This window comes from Tachysurus vachellii, chromosome 24 (assembly GCF_030014155.1).
Source record: "Tachysurus vachellii isolate PV-2020 chromosome 24, HZAU_Pvac_v1, whole genome shotgun sequence".
Taxonomy (NCBI): Eukaryota; Metazoa; Chordata; class Actinopteri; order Siluriformes; family Bagridae; genus Tachysurus; species Tachysurus vachellii.
This window is the reverse complement of record NC_083483.1, coordinates 17,145,634-17,164,608: the sequence shown is the minus strand read 5'-3', so window position 1 is coordinate 17,164,608 and position 18,975 is coordinate 17,145,634. Positions and strand designations below refer to the sequence as shown.

Sequence of the window (18,975 nt, the reverse complement as noted above, 5' to 3'; positions counted from 1 at the left end):
AGTGAGACTGGCCACGTGTTCACAGAGAGTGAGACTGACCACCTGCCCCCAGAGAGTGAGACTGACCACGTGCTCACAGAGAGTGAGACTGACCATGTGCTCACAGAGAGTGAGACTGACCACCTGCCCCCAGAGAGTGAGACTGACCACCTGCCCCCAGAGAGTGAGACTGACCATGTGCTCACAGAGAGTGAGACTGACCACGTGCTCACAGAGAGTGAGACTGACCACGTGCTCACAGAGAGTGAGACTGACCACCTGCCCCCAGAGAGTGAGACTGACCATGTGCTCACAGAGAGTGAGACTGACCACGTGCTCACAGAGAGTGAGCACGTGGTGAGACTGACCACGTGCTCACAGAGAGTGAGACTGACCACGTGCCCCCAGAGAGTGAGACTGACCATGTGCTCACAGAGAGTGAGACTGACCATGTGCTCACAGAGAGTGAGACTGACCACGTGCTCACAGAGAGAGACTGACCACCTGCCCCCAGAGAGTGAGACTGACCACGTGCTCACAGAGAGTGAGACTGACCTCCAGCTCCCAGAGAGTGAGACTGACCACATGCTCCCAGAGAGTGAGACTGACCACGTGCTCCCAGAGAGTGAGACTGACCATGTGCTCACAGAGAGTGAGACTGACCACCTGCCCCCAGAGAGTGAGACTGACCACGTGCTCACAGAGAGTGAGACTGACCTCCAGCTCCCAGAGAGTGAGACTGACCATGTGCTCACAGAGAGTGAGACTGACCTCCAGCTCCCAGAGAGTGAGACTGACCATGTGCTCACAGAGAGTGAGACTGACCTCCAGCTCCCAGAGAGTGAGACTGACCACGTGTTCACAGAGAGTGAGACTGACCACATGCTCCCAGAGAGTGAGACTGACCACGTGCTCCCAGAGAGTGAGACTGACCACATGCTCACAGAGAGTGAGACTGACCTCCAGCTCCCAGAGAGTGAGACTGACCATGTGCTCACAGAGAGTGAGACTGACCTCCAGCTCCCAGAGAGTGAGACTGGCCACGTGCTCACAGAGAGTGAGACTGACCACGACACCAATGACCAATCTCTATATGATTTTTAAAGAACATATTTAACTTTGACTAACACCAAACATCTATATGGGGTCTGAAATTAGAGTAAGATATTTTTAAGAAAGAGCGATCAGAAGATAGAAAGGTGTATTAAAAGAATATTAGCCAAAAACATTTATTATTAAAATAATGACAACAAATGTTTTATTTTCTGAATGCATTTCTTCATATAAACCCCTTTATGGGATTGCAGCTGCTGTGATGAGACATGCTGAGATGAAGCTGGTGAAATAGCTGCTGGAGCGTTATTAAAGAAACGTAGATCATGATTTAGAAAACAAAGTGTCATTTTACACACAGACTCGATGGTAATGAGGTCTGGGGTCAACCATCATGCACAAAACATGTTCAGTGTAGGTCCAGTGTATGTCAAGCAAGCAAGTTCTTCAAGGATCTTTGTGTTGTTGGCTGCTTTAAACATTTCCTCAATTCTGGAGATCTGAAGCTCTGTTTGAGTGACCATCAGGTTCTTGTTCACTTCCCTGACCAAGGCTTTCCTCTCCCAGTTTAATCAGACAGCCAACTCTAGAGTTTTAGTGCCTTATCAAAGGGCCTGAATTCTTTTGTAAATGATCTATTTCACTAATAAATCTTCAGACATTTTTAAAAGCTTATCATTGTGGCTCATTGTGAGTAGATAATGTTCATAAAAATGTAAAAGCATTTTTTTCATGATTGTGGTGGTGAGTCAGTACCCAGGACCTGAGTGGAACTGTAAGGAGAAAACACTATACACTGCCACGCTCTGCTAAACTCGGCTTTATAGTTTAGCAGTAGAATACAACAAGGATTATTAATTATGCAAAAGACATTATAGATGCCTTTTCTGTCTTTTGTCCTGCACTGTATTTTGTCCTGCACTGTCTTTTGTCCTGCACTGTCTTTTGTACTGCATTGTCTTTTGTCCTGCACTGTCTTGTTTGTCTTGTCTCTCTTGTCCTGCACTGTGTACACCAGGTTACACAGATACACTTTATGTGACTAAGACTAACTTACTAAGTCCTTATAGCCCTGTCTGTGTTTTATGTAACACCCTGATCCTGGAGAAATGTTGTCTCATGTCACTGTGTAATGTAACAGCTATATATGGTTGTCATGACAATAAAAGCTTGACTTAACTTGACTTGACTAGATGATCAGTATATTACAGAATAGATGCAACCAGAACAGTAAAAGAGAAAGATGCTAAAATTTGAATTTAGCAATAAAACCCAGACTGATATGATAAAAGGATCATGTAAAAGTAAACATGACCATTAGGTTGATGGAATATTAAGGAGATACACACCAGCAGAACGTTCTTGAAGGATGTCTCTGAGTAACTAGATGGAAATTATGAGCATGCTTCCATACTGTTAGTCGTAGGGTTTATTGGGCTAATTGTAATAAAAAATCTGCATTTAGATTTAAACATCTGTAGGATTTTCAGATTCCTTTATTAATATGTAAAATGAGAAAAGATATTCAGTACAAATTTTACAGTCTTTACAGTCATTAATGTTAAACAGAGAATCACCCTGGAGAAAAAACGTTCAAAAATCAAAAATGCTGTAAAAGTAAAAATGCTGTAGCAGAACCTTTTAAAGCCTTTTATTTATGTGTTATTGTGACTGCTCTTGCAGGAATTCTACATTTTCCGAGGTGTGAATATGATTTTGATGGGCTCTTCAGGAGCCAGAAGGCCACTGTTGTTCAGCTTCAGAGGAACCTGATTAGAAGATGAAAAAATAATATTTAGATAAACAGAGTATAAAATAGACAAAAGGACATTGATAACCTTTTAATGTGGTACTTAATGCTGTTTAAGGTTGGCATTAAATATTACGTGTTAGCGACATTAGCTTTAAATAGCTTTAGATCATAAGCGACTGAAGATCCTGACCTTTGTCTCCTCAGAAAGACTGATGTCAAATCTCTGCAGTATCTCCACAATAGCCAGCTTCATGGCCACAAGGGCAAATCTCATGCCGATGCAGTTCCTGGGTCCTAAACCAAACGGCATGTATGCATACTGCTCGATGCTCTCCTTGTTCTCCTTAGTGAACCTGAAACGACATGGAGGATCAACACTAAGATTTACACAGGTAACAGGTGGGATTCCATCCTTTACAGATATTAATCGTGATTTTATTTAGATCATTCCTGGTTGTGTTTTTCTTGAGATCATTACAGATCCAATCATTCTTCTGAGTTTTTGGCTCATTGTGCAGGCAGCTGCTGCCTCTGCTGGATAAACACTTTTTACTAATGTATAATAAATGCACGATGCTTAAACAATTATAAGCAGCAAAATGAATGCAAAACTCTATACTAGAGTGAAGGTCACTTAGATTGACTAGTTTCCCATTACAGTGTAAGTTAAATTCCTTCTTACCTCTCAGGGTTGAAGGTCTCTGGATCAGTCCAAAATTCAGGGTCTCTATGTAAGGCATAAATGGGGATCAAGACTACGGTGTCCTTTGGGATGGTACAGCCATTTATTTCAACAGTTTTCTTGCAGACTCTTTCCAGGCGCAATGCAACCGGGTACAACCTCAGTGACTCGCTTACTGTGGCATCCAAATAATCCATGTTCATCACTGCATCATAATCAACTTCAGCCTGAAAAACAAAAGACAAAACAAATATGGACTTAATCTCCTTGTTATCCCATACCCTGGTCTCTGTGTAAACCCATCTTAGTCTCAATGCTGATCTCTGTCACAGTCTCAGTGTAGACACATATCATGGTGTGTTTGTTGACAACTGTCTCATTCTTTGTGTAGACAACTAAGACTCCTTTTAGATTGCTGCCTCAGTCTCTTTGTTAGACCTTGTCTCTGTTTCAACTACTCTCACAGTCTTTATGTAGACCCCTGCCTCTGTCTCTCTGTAGACCCCTCTCTCAGTCTCTCTGTAGACCCCTGTCTTAGACTTTATATAGACCCCTGTCGCGGTTTCTGTGTAGACCCATGTCTCATACTTCACATAGCCCCCACATAGCCTTAGTATATGTGAAGAACTCTGTCTCAGTCTCTGTGTAGACCCCTGTCATGGTATCTGTAAAGACCCATCAGAGACCCTATCTCAGTGTCTGTATAGACCCTTGTCCCAGACATTGTGTAGTACCCTGTCTCAGTAGACCCTTTCTGTGGTATCTGTGAAGACCCCTGTCTTAGACTTTATATAGACCCCTGTCTTGGTCTCTGTGTAGACCCCTGTCTTAGACTTTATATAGACCCCTGTCTTGGTCTCTGTGTAGACCCCTGTCTTAGACTTTATATAGACCCCTGTCTTTGTCTCTGTGTAAGATCCCTGTCTTAGACTTTATATAGACCCCTGTCTTAGACTTCATGTAGACCCCTGTCTTAGACTTTATATAGACCCCTGTCTTAGACTTTATGTAGATCCCTGTCTTAGACTTCATGTAGACCCCTGTCTTAGACTTCATGTAGATCCCTGTCTTAGACTTCATGTAGACCCCTGTCTTGGTCTCTGTGTAGATCCCTGTCTTAGACTTCATGTAGACCCCTGTCTTGGTCTCTCTGTCACAGTATCTGTAAAGTATCTTTTAGAGTCTGACCTTAATTTCAGTAGTCATGTGAAAGCGATAAGCAAATCAGCATACTACCATCTCAGAAATATAGCCAGAATTAGATGTTTTGTCTCAAGACAGGACTTAGAGAAACATGTCCATGCTTTCATCACCAGCAGGGTGGATTATTGCAATGGACTCCTTACTGGGATCCCCAAAAAGACCATTAGACAGCTGCAGCTCATACAGAACGCTGCTGCCAGAATTCTGACCAGAACCAAAAAATCTGAACACATCACTCCAGTCCTCAGGTCCTTACACTGGCTTCCAGTTACATTTAGAATAGATTTTAAAGTATTGTTACTCGTTTATAAATCACTTCATGGCTTAGGACCGAAATACATTACAGATATGCTAACTGAATATAAACCAAGCAGACGACTCTGATCATTAGGATCAGGTCAGTTAGAGATACCAAGGGTTCACTCAAAACAAGGTGCGTCAGCATTTAGTTATTACGCCACCTATAGCTGGAATCAGCTTCCAGAAGAGATCAGATGTGCTTCAACAGTAGACACTTTTACATCAAGATTAAAAACACATCTGTTTAACTCTGTATTTACTAAATGAGCACTGTGCTGCTTCACACTGACTGCACTTTTTTATTCTTTTTAATATATTTTAAACTGTTTTTATTAAAATCACATTATTTTCTTTAATTGTTCTTTGTTTTTATTATGATTTTATCGTGTGTCTCTTATTTTTGCATATATTTTTTTCTCTCTTACAAATGGTTTTCTAATTTCTATGTAAAACACTTTGAATGACCTCTGTGTATGAAATGTGCTATACAAATAAACTTGCCTTGCCTTGCCTAAAGTCCCCTGTCCCATAATTTGTGTAGAACCCTGTCTCATTCTGTGAAGACCCCTGTCACGGTATCTGTAAAGACCCATCAGAGGCAACCCTATCTCAGTGTCTGTCAGTGTCAGTGTTTAGAACCTTATCTCAGTGTCTGTCTCACTTGTCCCAGACATTGTGTAGTACCCTGTCTCAGTAGACCCTTTCTATTTATTTTTTATTTTTTATTGAAAAATCAACAATCACAAATACAAGAATGTATGCAGAAATTCTCCATTTTCCTTTTTCAAACAACAAAGAGCAAGCACCCCCACCCCGTCACCCAAAACAAAAACAAACCCCCAGACAAAGACACACACACACACACACGCACGCACAAACACCCCACATCCCCCTGTTAAAACAACTGAAGAAAAGGAAGAAAGGTTATGCAGAGTCCAATTTTCGACCAAATTAGAACTTTAATCAGGTAACACCCATAGTCTCCTAAAATAAGAAATAACAGGTTGCCACTTGCAAAAAAAAGGTATCAGTAGAACCCCTCAGTGTATATTTTATTTTCTCCAACTTAAGAAAAAACATCAAATCCTTAAACCACTGAGAGATGGAGGGACATCTTATTGCTTTCCAGTGTAGAAGTATACAACGTCTGGTCAACAAAGATGAGAAAGCTAAAACATCTTTGTGTACAGAACTCAGTGATACTGACTCATTGGTAATACCAAATATAGCGATCAGTGGGAATGGCATCAATTGCACTTCAAATATGGAGGACATAATGCAGAAAAAACCTGTCCAGAATGCATGTAATTTTGGGCACAGAAAAAACATATGACTTAAATGACAGGGGGAAGCATGACATCTGTCACATCTGTCCTCAACCCCAGGATAGATTTTTGTGTTTAGATTTGGAAAGATGAATTCTGTACAAAACCTTAAACTGAATGAGACTGAGGCAGGCACAGGAAGTGGTAGACCGTATCCTATCTACGGCTTTCTCCCACCCAAACTGCAGCCCTAACTCCTCCTCCCAAGCGGTCCTGGTTTTATCTGTATTACAGCTATTGAGAGATAAAATGAAACTGTATATCCGGGAAATCAAACTACGCTGGTGTGGAGTGAACATGACTAAACTCTCCCAGGGTTGCTTGGGGGGTACAGAGGGAAAATTGGGAAGGCATTTAGATACAAAGCTGAGGACTTGGAGATATCGAAAAAAATGAGCTGAAGGCAGCCCATACTCCAAGGACAGGCTGGCAAAATTTCTAAAGATGCCATCTTCGTACAAATTATAAAGTTTCTTGATGCCTTTTTCGTGCCGTAGTGAGAAAGCTGAATCTAAAAAAGACGGGGGAAACAAATGATTTTTATTCAGGGGGCCCAGTGCTGATAGAGCCCTAAATTTAAAGTGACACCTAAACTGAAACCAAATCTTAAGTGTGTTCAGTACGACTGGATTGTCAGTATATTGAGATGGTTTGATCGGAAGGGGTAAGCAAAGCAGAGCAGATACAGAGGACGATCTACAAGACAGTAGCTCTAGATTGAACCAAGTGGATTCCGTTGAATTGGTCTGCATTAATCTCTATGGGATCGGTAACGGTAACATTTTAGTCATTATTAATCTGCAGTATTAGGCGTGATGCAGCCTGCCGTCTTAGCTGATGAGCTAACAATCTGCTTGGTTTATCACTGTATTCATAATGCGATCCACGAGTTTGTAACAGCATGCGTTCTGTTTCTTTAGTGGAGAGGAGTTTGAATTCTGCTTGTAACTCAACACGTTGTTTTTATAGCTCTGGAGAGGGGTTGGATGCGTAGCTCTGATCGAGTTGGCTGATAGCCGATGAAATTTCCCTGAGTTTAGCTCTGTGCTTCCGATTTATGAAAGCAGAGTACGAAATTATTTGCTCCCTAAGATAGGCTTTCAGAGTCTCCCATAATAACGAGCACAGAGTAGAGTCAAGACAATTAAACAACAAGAATTCATCAATAGCTTTAGAAATAGACGCACAGAAATCCTTGTCTGCTAGGAGATGCAAATTAAACCTCCAAGGAGATTGTGTAGGTCTATGGGTTAAGAATTGGATATCCAACGCTAGAGGAGCATGATCAGAGATCACAATGCCCAAATAATCTGCAGATACAACGGAGTGATTAAGATGGCTATCAATAAAAAAATAATCAATTCTGGAATATGAATGATGCACAGGGGAGAAAAATGAGAGTTTCTTGATCCCGGGGTTGCGACATCTCCAAGGGTCTATTAAGCCGTTTTAATTAATTAATCTATTAGCCGTCTATTCTTAAGAACGATTTAGACATTGCAGATTGGGATACAGCACGAGAACTAGAACGATCCAAAACAGGGTTCAAAACACAATTCAAATCACCACCAAAAATGATCAAATGGGTATTTAAAAAAGGAAGACTACTCAGTAACATATTTGCAAAATCAGGGTCATCAAAGTTTGGAGCGTAAATATTAACCAGCAAAACCTTGGTCTGTATCAACGTACCAGCCACAATGACATATCTGCTATTCCTATCTGCAATTATACAGGTAGGTGAAAACTGTATGCTTCTATTTACTAGGATGGCCACCCCTTGTGCCTAAGAATTGAAATTAGAGTGGAAAGTTTGACCCACCCAAGGATGATGATCTTTGACTCGGAGGTGTGTTTCCTGTAAAAATACTCGGCATGTAAGCGTTTCAGGTGGGTAAAAACCCTAGACCGTTTAATAGGATTACCCATGCCCCTAATATTCCAGCTAAACGTGGGCCGGTATTAGTGTCAGCCATTCATCCAAAAACAACTATACAAAAAAATGAAAACAGGACCTGTGAAGCCAGGGGGATCCCCAACCCCCCACCCCTATGCGCACGCAGTCGACACTTAAACACAAACATACACCCAACACACAAGTAGAGTCCCCATTCTAACAGTAACCCCAGGGGACAGCAACACGAACTATCAAAAAAGAAACCTACTGCCGCCCACACAAATAAATGTGCTAACGACACGGAGAACAAGCCTATCCTGAACAAAGAGAAGGCTCCAGCAGATTTAACACAACAGAAATTATGAGCAACTATATCTGGTTCACGGCTACTCCTCCCCGGTCTACATAAATATATAAAGTTTCTAGAGGAAAATAAATTCCCAAAATAAATTGACCAAGCATTTATGAATAAAAAAAAACAAAAAAAAACAACACAACACCACACAAAGTGCGTAAAGTTAAAGACCAGCATCACCACTCGGAGTTTGTGAACAGTGCAGTGACATGAAAACAAGGAGTAAACATCGCGTCCAACAGCGGAAAAAAAAATGTTCACACTCGAAACAGTTTGGATAGTTTTTATGTACTTGCTAGCTTCATCAAGTGAAAAAAAATCTTTGCAAACACCATTGTGTGTAATACGTAGCCGCGCTATATAAAACAACCCGTACCGCACACCTTAAATGCCACAGAGCTGCCGCCGCACCTCGTTGAAGGCAGCCCGGGCTTTTGCGGTTTTTACCGTATGGTCGGGAAAGATAGAAATGTTCAGGCCCTTAAACTGAATTCGCTGTAATTCTCTGGTGCGCCGTAAGACATCAAGACACTGGATAGTGCAGGATAGTGAAATTTGGCCACAATGGCTCGTGGTCGTTCACCAGGCTTTGGTACGGACTGTAGAGTGCGATGTGACCTGTCCAGAACTGGCTCCTTTTCCAGAGTCAGTGCCTCCCTCAACAGCGCGGCAACACTCGCGACAGTGGAGCTATTGGGACCTTCAGGAACACCGTACATTATCCGTATCCATTACATTATCCGTACGTTATCGCGCCGTGACCTAGCTTCCAGATCTTCGAATTTGGTCTCCAGTTTATTGAACTCAGCAGTAAGACGTTGCATGTCACGTTGCATTACAGCAATATCATCGGTGCAAACAGAAAGTGAGCGCTCCATCTCAACCACGGTGCCGTTTAATTCCTGCACCGCAGCCTCATTCACAGCTTTATCGCTGGACAGCTGCACCTTCACCGCCTGCAGCTCTGACTTTATTGTTAATAAATCGGCTCCCAATGTACGTTCCAATGTACGTAGTTTGACCTTAAAAACCTCTGTGATTTCGGACCTCAAAAAGGACAGCAGCTCTGACTTTAATGAGTCAATATCAGCCTTAGAAGCTGCCTGTGACACGATGGGCCCTTCACACGGAGGTGAATCATGCGAAGGCGAGGTCACAACTGTTGCACCAGGCAGCAGCTACGGTGAGTCGTGCTACGGGTCTTAGTAGTTTTACCAGACATCATAATTTCCTCTAGATTCAAATATCCAAACAACGAAGGTAAACCGAGGGATTAAGAGCAAAAACAAAAGTGAAAAGCTCGAAATAATAACAATTATAACAATAATCCACCGGAGCCTCCTAACCCCACGTCCTATTCCATGACAAGTTAGACAGCGCCCCCCAATGGACCCTTTCTGTGGTATCTGTGAAGACCCCTGTCTTAGACTTTATATAGACCCCTGTCTTGGTCTCTGTGTAGACTCCTTTCTTGGACTTCATGACTTCATGTAGACCCCTGTATATCTCTGTCACAGTCTCAGTGTAGACACATATCATGGTGTGTTTGTTGACAACTGTCTCATCCTTTGTGTAAACAACTAAGACTCCTTTTAGATTGCTGCCTCAGTCTCTTTGTTAGACCTTGTCTCTGTTTCAACTACTCTTGCAGTCTTTATGTACACCTCTTTCTCTGTCTCTCTGTAGACCCCTCTCTCAGTCTCTCTGTAGACCCCTGTCTTAGACTTTATATAGACCCCTGTCTCGGTTTCTGTGTAGACCCATGTCATGGTATCTGTAAAGACTCATCAGAGACCCTATCTCAGAGACCCTATACCCTTTCTGTGGTATCTGTGAAGACCCCTGTCTTAAACTTTATATAGACCCCTGTCTTGGTCTCTGTGTAGACCCCTGTCGTAGACTTTATATAGACCCCTGTCTTGGTCTCTGTGTAAATCCCTGTCTTAGACTTTATATAGACCCCTGTCTTAGACTTCATGTAGACCCCTGTCGTAGACTTTATATAGACCCCTGTCTTGGTCTCTGTGTAGATCCCTGTCTTAGACTTCATGTAGACCCCGGTCTTAGACTTCATGTAGACCCTTGTTTTAGACTTCATGTAGACCCCTGTCTTAGACTTAATATAGACCCCTGTCTTGGTCTCTGTGTAGATCCCTGTCTTAGACTTCATGTAGACCCCTGCCTTAGACTTCATGTAGACCCCTGTCTTGGTCTCTGTGTAGACCCCTGCCTCAGTAAATGTGAAGAACTTTGTCACAGTATCTGTAAAGTCCCCTGTCCCATAATTTGTGTAGAACCCTGTCTCAGTCTGTGAAGACCCCTGTCACGGTATCTGTAGAGACCCATCAGAGACAATGTTTAGAACCCTATCTCAGTGTCTGTCTCACTTGTCCCAGACTAAGTGTGTAGTACCCTGTCTCAGTAGACCCTTTCTGTGGTATCTGTGAAGACCCCTGTCTTAGACTTTATATAGACCCCTGTCTTGGTCTCTGTGTAGATCCCTGTCTTAGACTTCATGTAGACCCCTGTCTTAGACTTCATGTAGACCCCTGTCTTAAACTTTATATAGACCCCTGTCTTAGACTTCATGTAGACCCCTGTCTTAGACTTCATGTAGACCCCTGTCTTAGACTTTATATAGACCCCAGTCTTAGACTTTATATAGACCCCTGTCTTGGTCTCTGTGTAGATCCCTGTCTTAGACTTCATGTAGACCCCTGACGTAGTCTTTACATAGATCCCTCTCTTAGACTTTACATAGATCCCTGTCTTAGACTTTATATAGACCCCTGTCTTAGACTTTATATAGACCCCTTTCTTGGTCTCTGTGTATATCCCTGTCTTAGACTTCATGTAGACCCCTGTCTTGATCTCTGTTTAGATCCCTGTCTTAGACTTCATGTAGACCCCTGTCTTAGACTTTATATAGACCCCTGTCTTAGGCTTCATGTAGACCCCTGTCTTGGTCTCTGTGTAGACCCCTGCCTCAGTAAATGTGAAGAACTTTGTCACAGTATCTGTAAAGTCCCCTGTCCCATAATTTGTGTAGAACCCTGTCTCAGTTTGTGAAGACCCCTGTCACGGTATCTGTAAAGACCCATCAGAGACAATGTGTAGAACCCTGTCTCAGTGTCTGTATAGACCCCTGTCATGGTATCTGCGAAGACCCCAAGACTTTGTCCAAGACTTTGTGTAGACTCTTGTCTCAGTCTGTCTGTAGACTCCTGTCTAGGTGTAAATACTCTGTTAGCTATTCTCACTTTGTGAGTAATTATATATAAATTGTCCAAAGCTGTATCACATGGGCATATATGATATATCTTAATTTTTATATAAGAATATTAATATAAATTTATGTGAATCACCTTATTAGGGAAGGTTTCATCAATTTCTTTCTGGAGTTTCTTCATCGTCTCCGGATTACTGGACAGATTGTAGAAGAGAAACGACAGAGTGCTGCTGCTCGTCTCATAACCAGCAAAGATGAAGATCATGGACTGGGACAGAATCTCATGATCATTTAGACCTTCAGATATCACACACACACACACACACACACACACACACACACACACAATAAAACTTGTCATTATATTGCTTTTGTCTGATATGTTACCTGATCTATTTTCTCAGGCTTGATCTCAGCACTAGTTTGGGGTTGCAGGACAGGACAAAATGAAGTGGAGAGACTATTACACCTGACTTATACTAAGACCTTTTCTCAACCGTTACTTGGGAAACAAGGTCCTCATGGTGCATGAACATTTCAGTTCTTAAATCAATCAAACAGAAGTTTAGGAAAGCAGAGAACTAGAGACATGCTGTAATGGGTTAAATTATTTACATTAATGATGTACAAAACCTCATCATTTTGGTGTCTAATAGACTTTAACTAGAGGAAAATACCTTTGTTTGTTTCTTTGCTGTTCAGCTCGTTTTTGTCTGATTTCTGAGAATCGATCATCAGCTGCATGAAGTCCACTCGTTTCTGCAAAAAAATCATAAAACAATAAAACAATAATATCTATTTTTTTCTAATAATCTTTTTAGTTGTACCTTATTATTTTGGGCCACACGTTTGGACTTGATCTTTTTCAGGGCGGCATAAAAGAAATCTGTCACTGCAGTCGGGAAAAATGCAAAATCCATTTTCTCCAACACCGGTGCAACAAAGGGGAATAGCGCTAATAAAAAAACACACAATGTAAAATATCCCGTTGTAACAACAAGCAGAAATATAAATGCAGATCTAAATATTAAGTGTCAGAATGTTTGTCTCATTATAATGAGAATTAGGATGAATCTGAAATCAGTAAATTACCGACGGCGAGGAACAGAGGGTTTAAGAAGTCGAACTTCAGCATTTTCTTGATGTTGGTCACAAACGGATCTTTGGGGTTGTTCAGGGAGTCGATATCGACACTAAACGCTGTGCTCGTCACCACATCCATACTGTATGCTCCAAAAAACCTACAATGACCAAAAACACCAGCAGATCAAAGAAACATGCAGAAATATGGGAAATAAATACAAACATAAACACACACATGCACACACTCAGACAGACACATGCACACACACAGCTGTTGTGAGTTTAATGATTTACTCTTTAATATCTGCTGATTCTCCTCGCTCAGACGTCTTCTGCAGATTTTTAACCAACGAGCGTGAATGTGACTTCATGATTCCAAACATCTGAGAAACAGGAAATAACAACAGATGTTAATATTATCATCAAGAGTAAATCAAAGTGTGTGTTTAATTATTAAAATAAACATTGAAACACACACACATACACACACACACACACACCTCCTTCAGTCTGCCACTGGTGAACGATGGAGAAAGAACACTCCTGATTCTCCTCCAGTCCTCGTCCTCAGCGATGGACACAGCATCGTACAGAGGACCGTTTAGGCGAAAATTCTGAGTGAAATAAGAAACATACATTAAAATTGATCACATTTAAAGATCAGCTGCTAAAAGGACTCACTTGACAAAATTAATTATCACTTTGTAAGTTATCACATTCAAATGAATTCATGGAGTATTCACCATGCTGGTGAGCTCTAGTTTTTTTGCAGATTTTTCATATTGTTTTTACAAGCCTTTCCACCTGTCTGTCTCTCAAAAGACATGTCTGTGTGTCTGTCTGTTAATCAGTGTCTCTCTGCTATCTGACAGTCACTTTCTCTATCTGTCTCTCGGTCTCTCTCCATCTGTCTGTCTCTATGCCCTCCCTGCCCCAACTCTGTGCCCCATCAGTCAGTATTTAGTGTGTGTGTGTGTGTGTGTGTGTGTGTGTGTGTGTGTGTGTGTGTGATCTCACTCTGCGGTTGGTGAACAGGGAGTAACACTCTTTAATCAGGACGGATTTGATGATCTCTGTGTCCATGATACAGAGGACCGGCTGTCTTGCGTCATATATACTGTAATTAACACCACAAACATCAGACCACTGACATCACATACATTTACCAGCTGCAGCGTTAAACAGAATCGTTAAACATTTAGCATTAGTTAGTACAGTGAAATTCTTCACATATCCCAACTTTGGGTGTTGGGGTCAGAGCACAGGGAAAGCCATGATACAGCATTCTGGGACAGAGAGGGTTAAGGGCCTTGCCCAGGGGCCCAACAGTGGCAGCTTGGTGGTGCTGGGGCTTGAACTCCAACTTTCCACTTAACAGCCCAGAGCCCCAACCACTTGAGCCACCACTGACCCGACGTCTTATACATATAATTACAGTACATTCATCTGCTATCTTATACTGTAACCCCACATGCTAACCAAGTGAACATTAGTTAGCATATAAAACTAACAGTCTATATAATATTTATAATATTATCTAGATAATAAACACAGAGAGTGTAATGTTAGTTCCTGTATAACTGAGACTGCAGTGAGTGACAGTGATCGTATCCCATGTATGAAGAAGTTTGCTGGAACATTATACAACATTCTGATAACATTTTCTGTTGGCTGACTAAACCCTAACTCTAAGGTTTGGTTTTATCACTGTTATGGTTTTAGGAACTTTGATCCTTTAATCTGTCAGGGCTTTCGTCGCTCTTGTTCTGAGAACATTTCATTTTTAATTGTACAGATATTAATCTAACTTTTATAACGTTAGCTCCAGCGGTGTGTGAGTAACATTACAAAAAATTTACAATTTTCTCTGGACATTGCAGGAATGTTGTTTTCTCAACATCAGACCTGTTAAACACTTAACACTAAACATTAGCATTCTCTGTAGCTGTGTCTCACTGTATCACTAAACCCAGACTGTAAGACTCACCCCCAAATCTTGCCGTACTTCTGAAAACACTCCATATCAAAATAATGGATTCCCTGAAAATCAGTGAAAGATATTCTGTAAATAACTCACACTGAGTTTATCATATAATGTTATAGGACGATGTTTATGATGTGATATAAACTCACCTTACGATATTCTAACATAGTTCCAAAAAATGGTACCGGTTTAGGACCAGAAACTCCCAAACGCTTAAAGAAACTGTACGGCCAGTACCCATACCTGAGGAGGACAGAACAAAGGTTTTTCTATGGAGAGAGGTGAAAGAATATTAAAGAGCAGGAAAGATGAGTGAAATGTTTGTTTTTCTAATTAAAACATATTGTGGTGTGTAAATCATTAACAGGAACAGCAGCGTTGTTGCAGTTTTAAACATGTTATTATCAGATCAGATACCTCCTTTACCCATCCCTATTCCACCTCTCTCATTTTCTCTCTCTCTCTAAACGAGTGTTTTATTGAAGACATTAGTGTTATGAAGTCTGTATATGGATGTGATGCTCTAGGCTTCTGTAGGTGTGAGGGACTGAGATGCCCTCGGGTTCTCCTACACTAACTTAATGCTCTCGAGGTGTCCTTTTCATTTTTTTGCCTCTCAGACAGCTGGCAAGTTGCCACAGAGATCAACAGATTTATGAGATAATCATTTAGAGGAGCATCTACACAAGACAAAAAACCGAAAACCATGTATCGACTGTAATGCACAGGAGATCATCAGCAGGTTGAAGATTTAATCTTCACTTAATCTTCTTTACTGAAAGACTGATCTTTACTAACAAAGATGGTGTGTGCACCTGTGACTAACACAGTGAGATAAAGTGAGACAGCACTTACAGCAGGACGAGACTGATGAGGATCACGATCAGAGCCCAAGTCTCAGAGGAGAAACACCACCAATGTGCCATGATGATTATTATTAATGTTACTGTTAGCAGAATTTGTAGGAATATAGTGAATATACAGATACTGCAGCTGGAAGTTACTGTAGTGTGTCTGAGAGAGAGGGCTGTAAGAGAGCACATTTAAAGCCCACACTACAGTTAATGATTAAACACACACTTATCTAACTCACCTCTGCACATGTTCACCTATAAACACACATCATACCACAAACACTATTATTAAATCTGTTCAGGTTCTTTCTGAAAGAAAGGACATGACTAAAAAATAAAAGTCTGGCAGAATCAGAAGGTAATAATGACTTATAATCCCACTCTCTGTGTTTATAATGATTTATAATCCCACTCTCAGTGTTTTTAATGATTTATAATCCCACTCTCAGTGTTTTTAATGATTTATAATCCCACTCTCAGAGTTTATTATGATTTATAATCTCACTCTGTGTTTATAGTGATTTATAATCCCACTATCAGTGTTTATAATGATTTATAATCCCACTCTCAGTGTTTATAATGATTTATAATCTCACTCTGTGTTTATAGTGATTTATAATCCCACTCTCAGTGTTTATAATGATTTATAATCCCACTTTCAGTGTTTATAATGATTTATAATCCCACTTTCAGTGTTTATAATGATTTATAATCCCACTTTCAGTGTTTATAATGATTTATAATCCCACTTTCAGTGTTTATAATGATTTATAACCCCACTGTCAGTGTTTATAATGATTTATAATCCCACTCTCAGTGTTTATGATTTATAATCCCACTCTCAGAGTTTATAATGATTTATAATCCCACTCTCAGTGTTTATGATTTATAATCCCACTCTCAGAGTTTATAATGATTTATAATCCCACTCTCAGTGTTTATAATGATTTATAATCCCACTCTCAGTGTTTATGATTTATAATCCCACTCTCAGAGTTTATAATGATTTATAATCCCACTCTGTTTATAATGATTTATAATCCCACTCTCAGAGTTTATAATGATTTATAATCCCACTCTGTTTATAATGATTTATAATCCCACTTTCAGTGTTTATAATGATTTATAATCCCACTTTCAGTGTTTATAATGATTTATAATCCCACTGTTTATAATGATTTATAATCCCACTTTCAGTGTTTATAATGATTTATAATCCCACTCTGTTTATAATGATTTATAATCCCACTCTGTGTTTTTAATGATTTATAATCCCACTTTCAGTGTTTATTATGATTTATAATCCCACTCTCAGTGTTTATAATGATTTATAATCCCCCTTTGTGTTTATTATGATTTATAATCCCACTGTCAGTGTTTATAATGATTTATAATCCCACTCTCAGTGTTTATAATGATTTATAATCCCACTTTCAGTGTTTATAATGATTTATAATCCCACTCTCAGTGTTTATAATGATTTATAATCCCACTCTCAGTGTTTATAATGATTTATAATCCCACTTAGTGTTTATAATGATTTATAATCCCACTTTCAGTGTTTATAATGATTTATAATCCCACTCTCAGTGTTTATAATGATTTATAATCCCACTCTCAGTGTTTATAATGATTTATAATCCCACTTTCAGTGTTTATAATGATTTATAATCCCACTTTCAGTGTTTATAATGATTTATAATCCCACTCTCAGTGTTTATAATGATTTATAATCCCACTCTCAGTGTTTATAATGATTTATAATTCCACTCTCACTGTTTATAATGATTTATAATCCCACTCTCACTGTTTATAATGATTTATAATCCCACTCTCAGTGTTTATAATGATTTATAATCCCACTTTCAGTGTTTATAATGATTTATAATCCCACTCTCAGTGTTTATAATGATTTATAATCCCACTCACCCAGATGAGGATGAGATTCTTTTTTCACTCTGGTTCCTCTTAAGGTTTCTTCCTCATATCCTCTCAGGAAGTTTTTCCTTCATCACCATAACCTCTGACTCATTTATTAGGGATAAATGCAATGTTTGTATCCTGAATATTTATATATTTCTGTAAAGCTGTTAAAGGTCTATACGAATTGAATTGATTTCTATTAAGTGCAAAATTCTTCTTCTTCTTCTTATTATTATTATTATTATAAACATCTAATCTAATCTAAATCCATGTGATTATTTACAGATTTACAGTATTCAATCAAATGAAATAGTTAATTAAATAGTTACAATTCCATAAAAAAGTTTACATAATTAGTTTAATATTTAATTTAATATTTAAAATTATGGAAAAGCTTTATTCCAAAAAACTAAAAGAGGACGATAGGTGCTGAGGTGATCTCAGAAGAATTATAGATAAAAGGAAGAAGCTGCTACTTGCAGAATAAAATACCAGACTACAGTTTGCAGGAAATCAGCAGCCCGTCAGAGGAGAGAGTTCTGATCCGATCTACACTTGGACTGTTTGTCTGTAATGATCAGACATTAACCTGAAAAATGTCATCAGACACCTGACTGGCGATCATCACAACACCCTAATCTGAACCCCACAGGAATCGTGTGTGTGACGACGACACCAAATACTAAATACATTTATTTATGCTTCTGACACACTGAAATCTGATCCACTGAAATCTGATCCTCTAAATAAAAGCTGAAATAAATCTGACCCTTAAATGTGATTTACAAATGTTAATAAAGTAGATTCTGTGATGGACAGAAACAGGAAGTGTGTGTAGAGAATGACCTCAGTGGGGGTGTGTAAACTTTTGGTCTTATATCTATAGATTGTGAGAGGTGAGATGTGTGTAAAAGTCTGTACATGCAAACAGAACACTAACGTCACTTACATGACTCAACAAAATGTACACAGTGTGTGTGTTTATTGTGGTGATTAATGGCCAGTCTTTACTGCTTAAATTTCACAATGGAAAATTACTGTTATATAATACAGGACGAGAGAGTGATAACCTCTACACACACACACACACACACACCACACGTATATGAACCTTATACAAAGTCCGGTCACGAGTCTGTACGAGGATGATACACAACTCATAAACTGAGGTAATTGTTATTCATGTTCACTCTGTCTGTCTCTGTCTGTCTGTCTCTTTCTCTCTGTCTGTCTGTCTGTCTGTCTCTCCTTCTCTCTGTCTGTTTCTCTTTCTCCCTGTCTCTCTCTCCCTCGCTGACCAACACTAACAATCATGTAGAGAATGAGAGGATTTGTAAAGTTATATTTTGATAAAA

The 18,975-nt window shown here is 39.8% G+C and overlaps 1 protein-coding gene across 1 annotated transcript; it reads right to left on the bottom strand.

The window, feature by feature from the left end:
- Positions 1-2,510: 2,510 nt before the first annotated feature.
- Positions 2,511-15,868, bottom strand: LOC132839163 (cytochrome P450 3A30-like). The gene is made up of 13 exons (XM_060859987.1): positions 15,699-15,868; positions 14,993-15,086; positions 14,847-14,899; positions 13,877-13,976; positions 13,360-13,473; positions 13,154-13,242; positions 12,869-13,017; positions 12,604-12,731; positions 12,454-12,535; positions 11,913-12,073; positions 3,468-3,694; positions 2,976-3,138; positions 2,511-2,801 (listed from the first exon to the last, which is right to left on the bottom strand). Exons 1-13 carry the CDS (start codon positions 15,767-15,769, stop codon positions 2,721-2,723), a joined length of 1,512 nt encoding a protein of 503 aa, XP_060715970.1. The 5' UTR covers positions 15,770-15,868; the 3' UTR covers positions 2,511-2,720.
- Between the last annotated feature and the right edge of the window lie 3,107 nt (positions 15,869-18,975).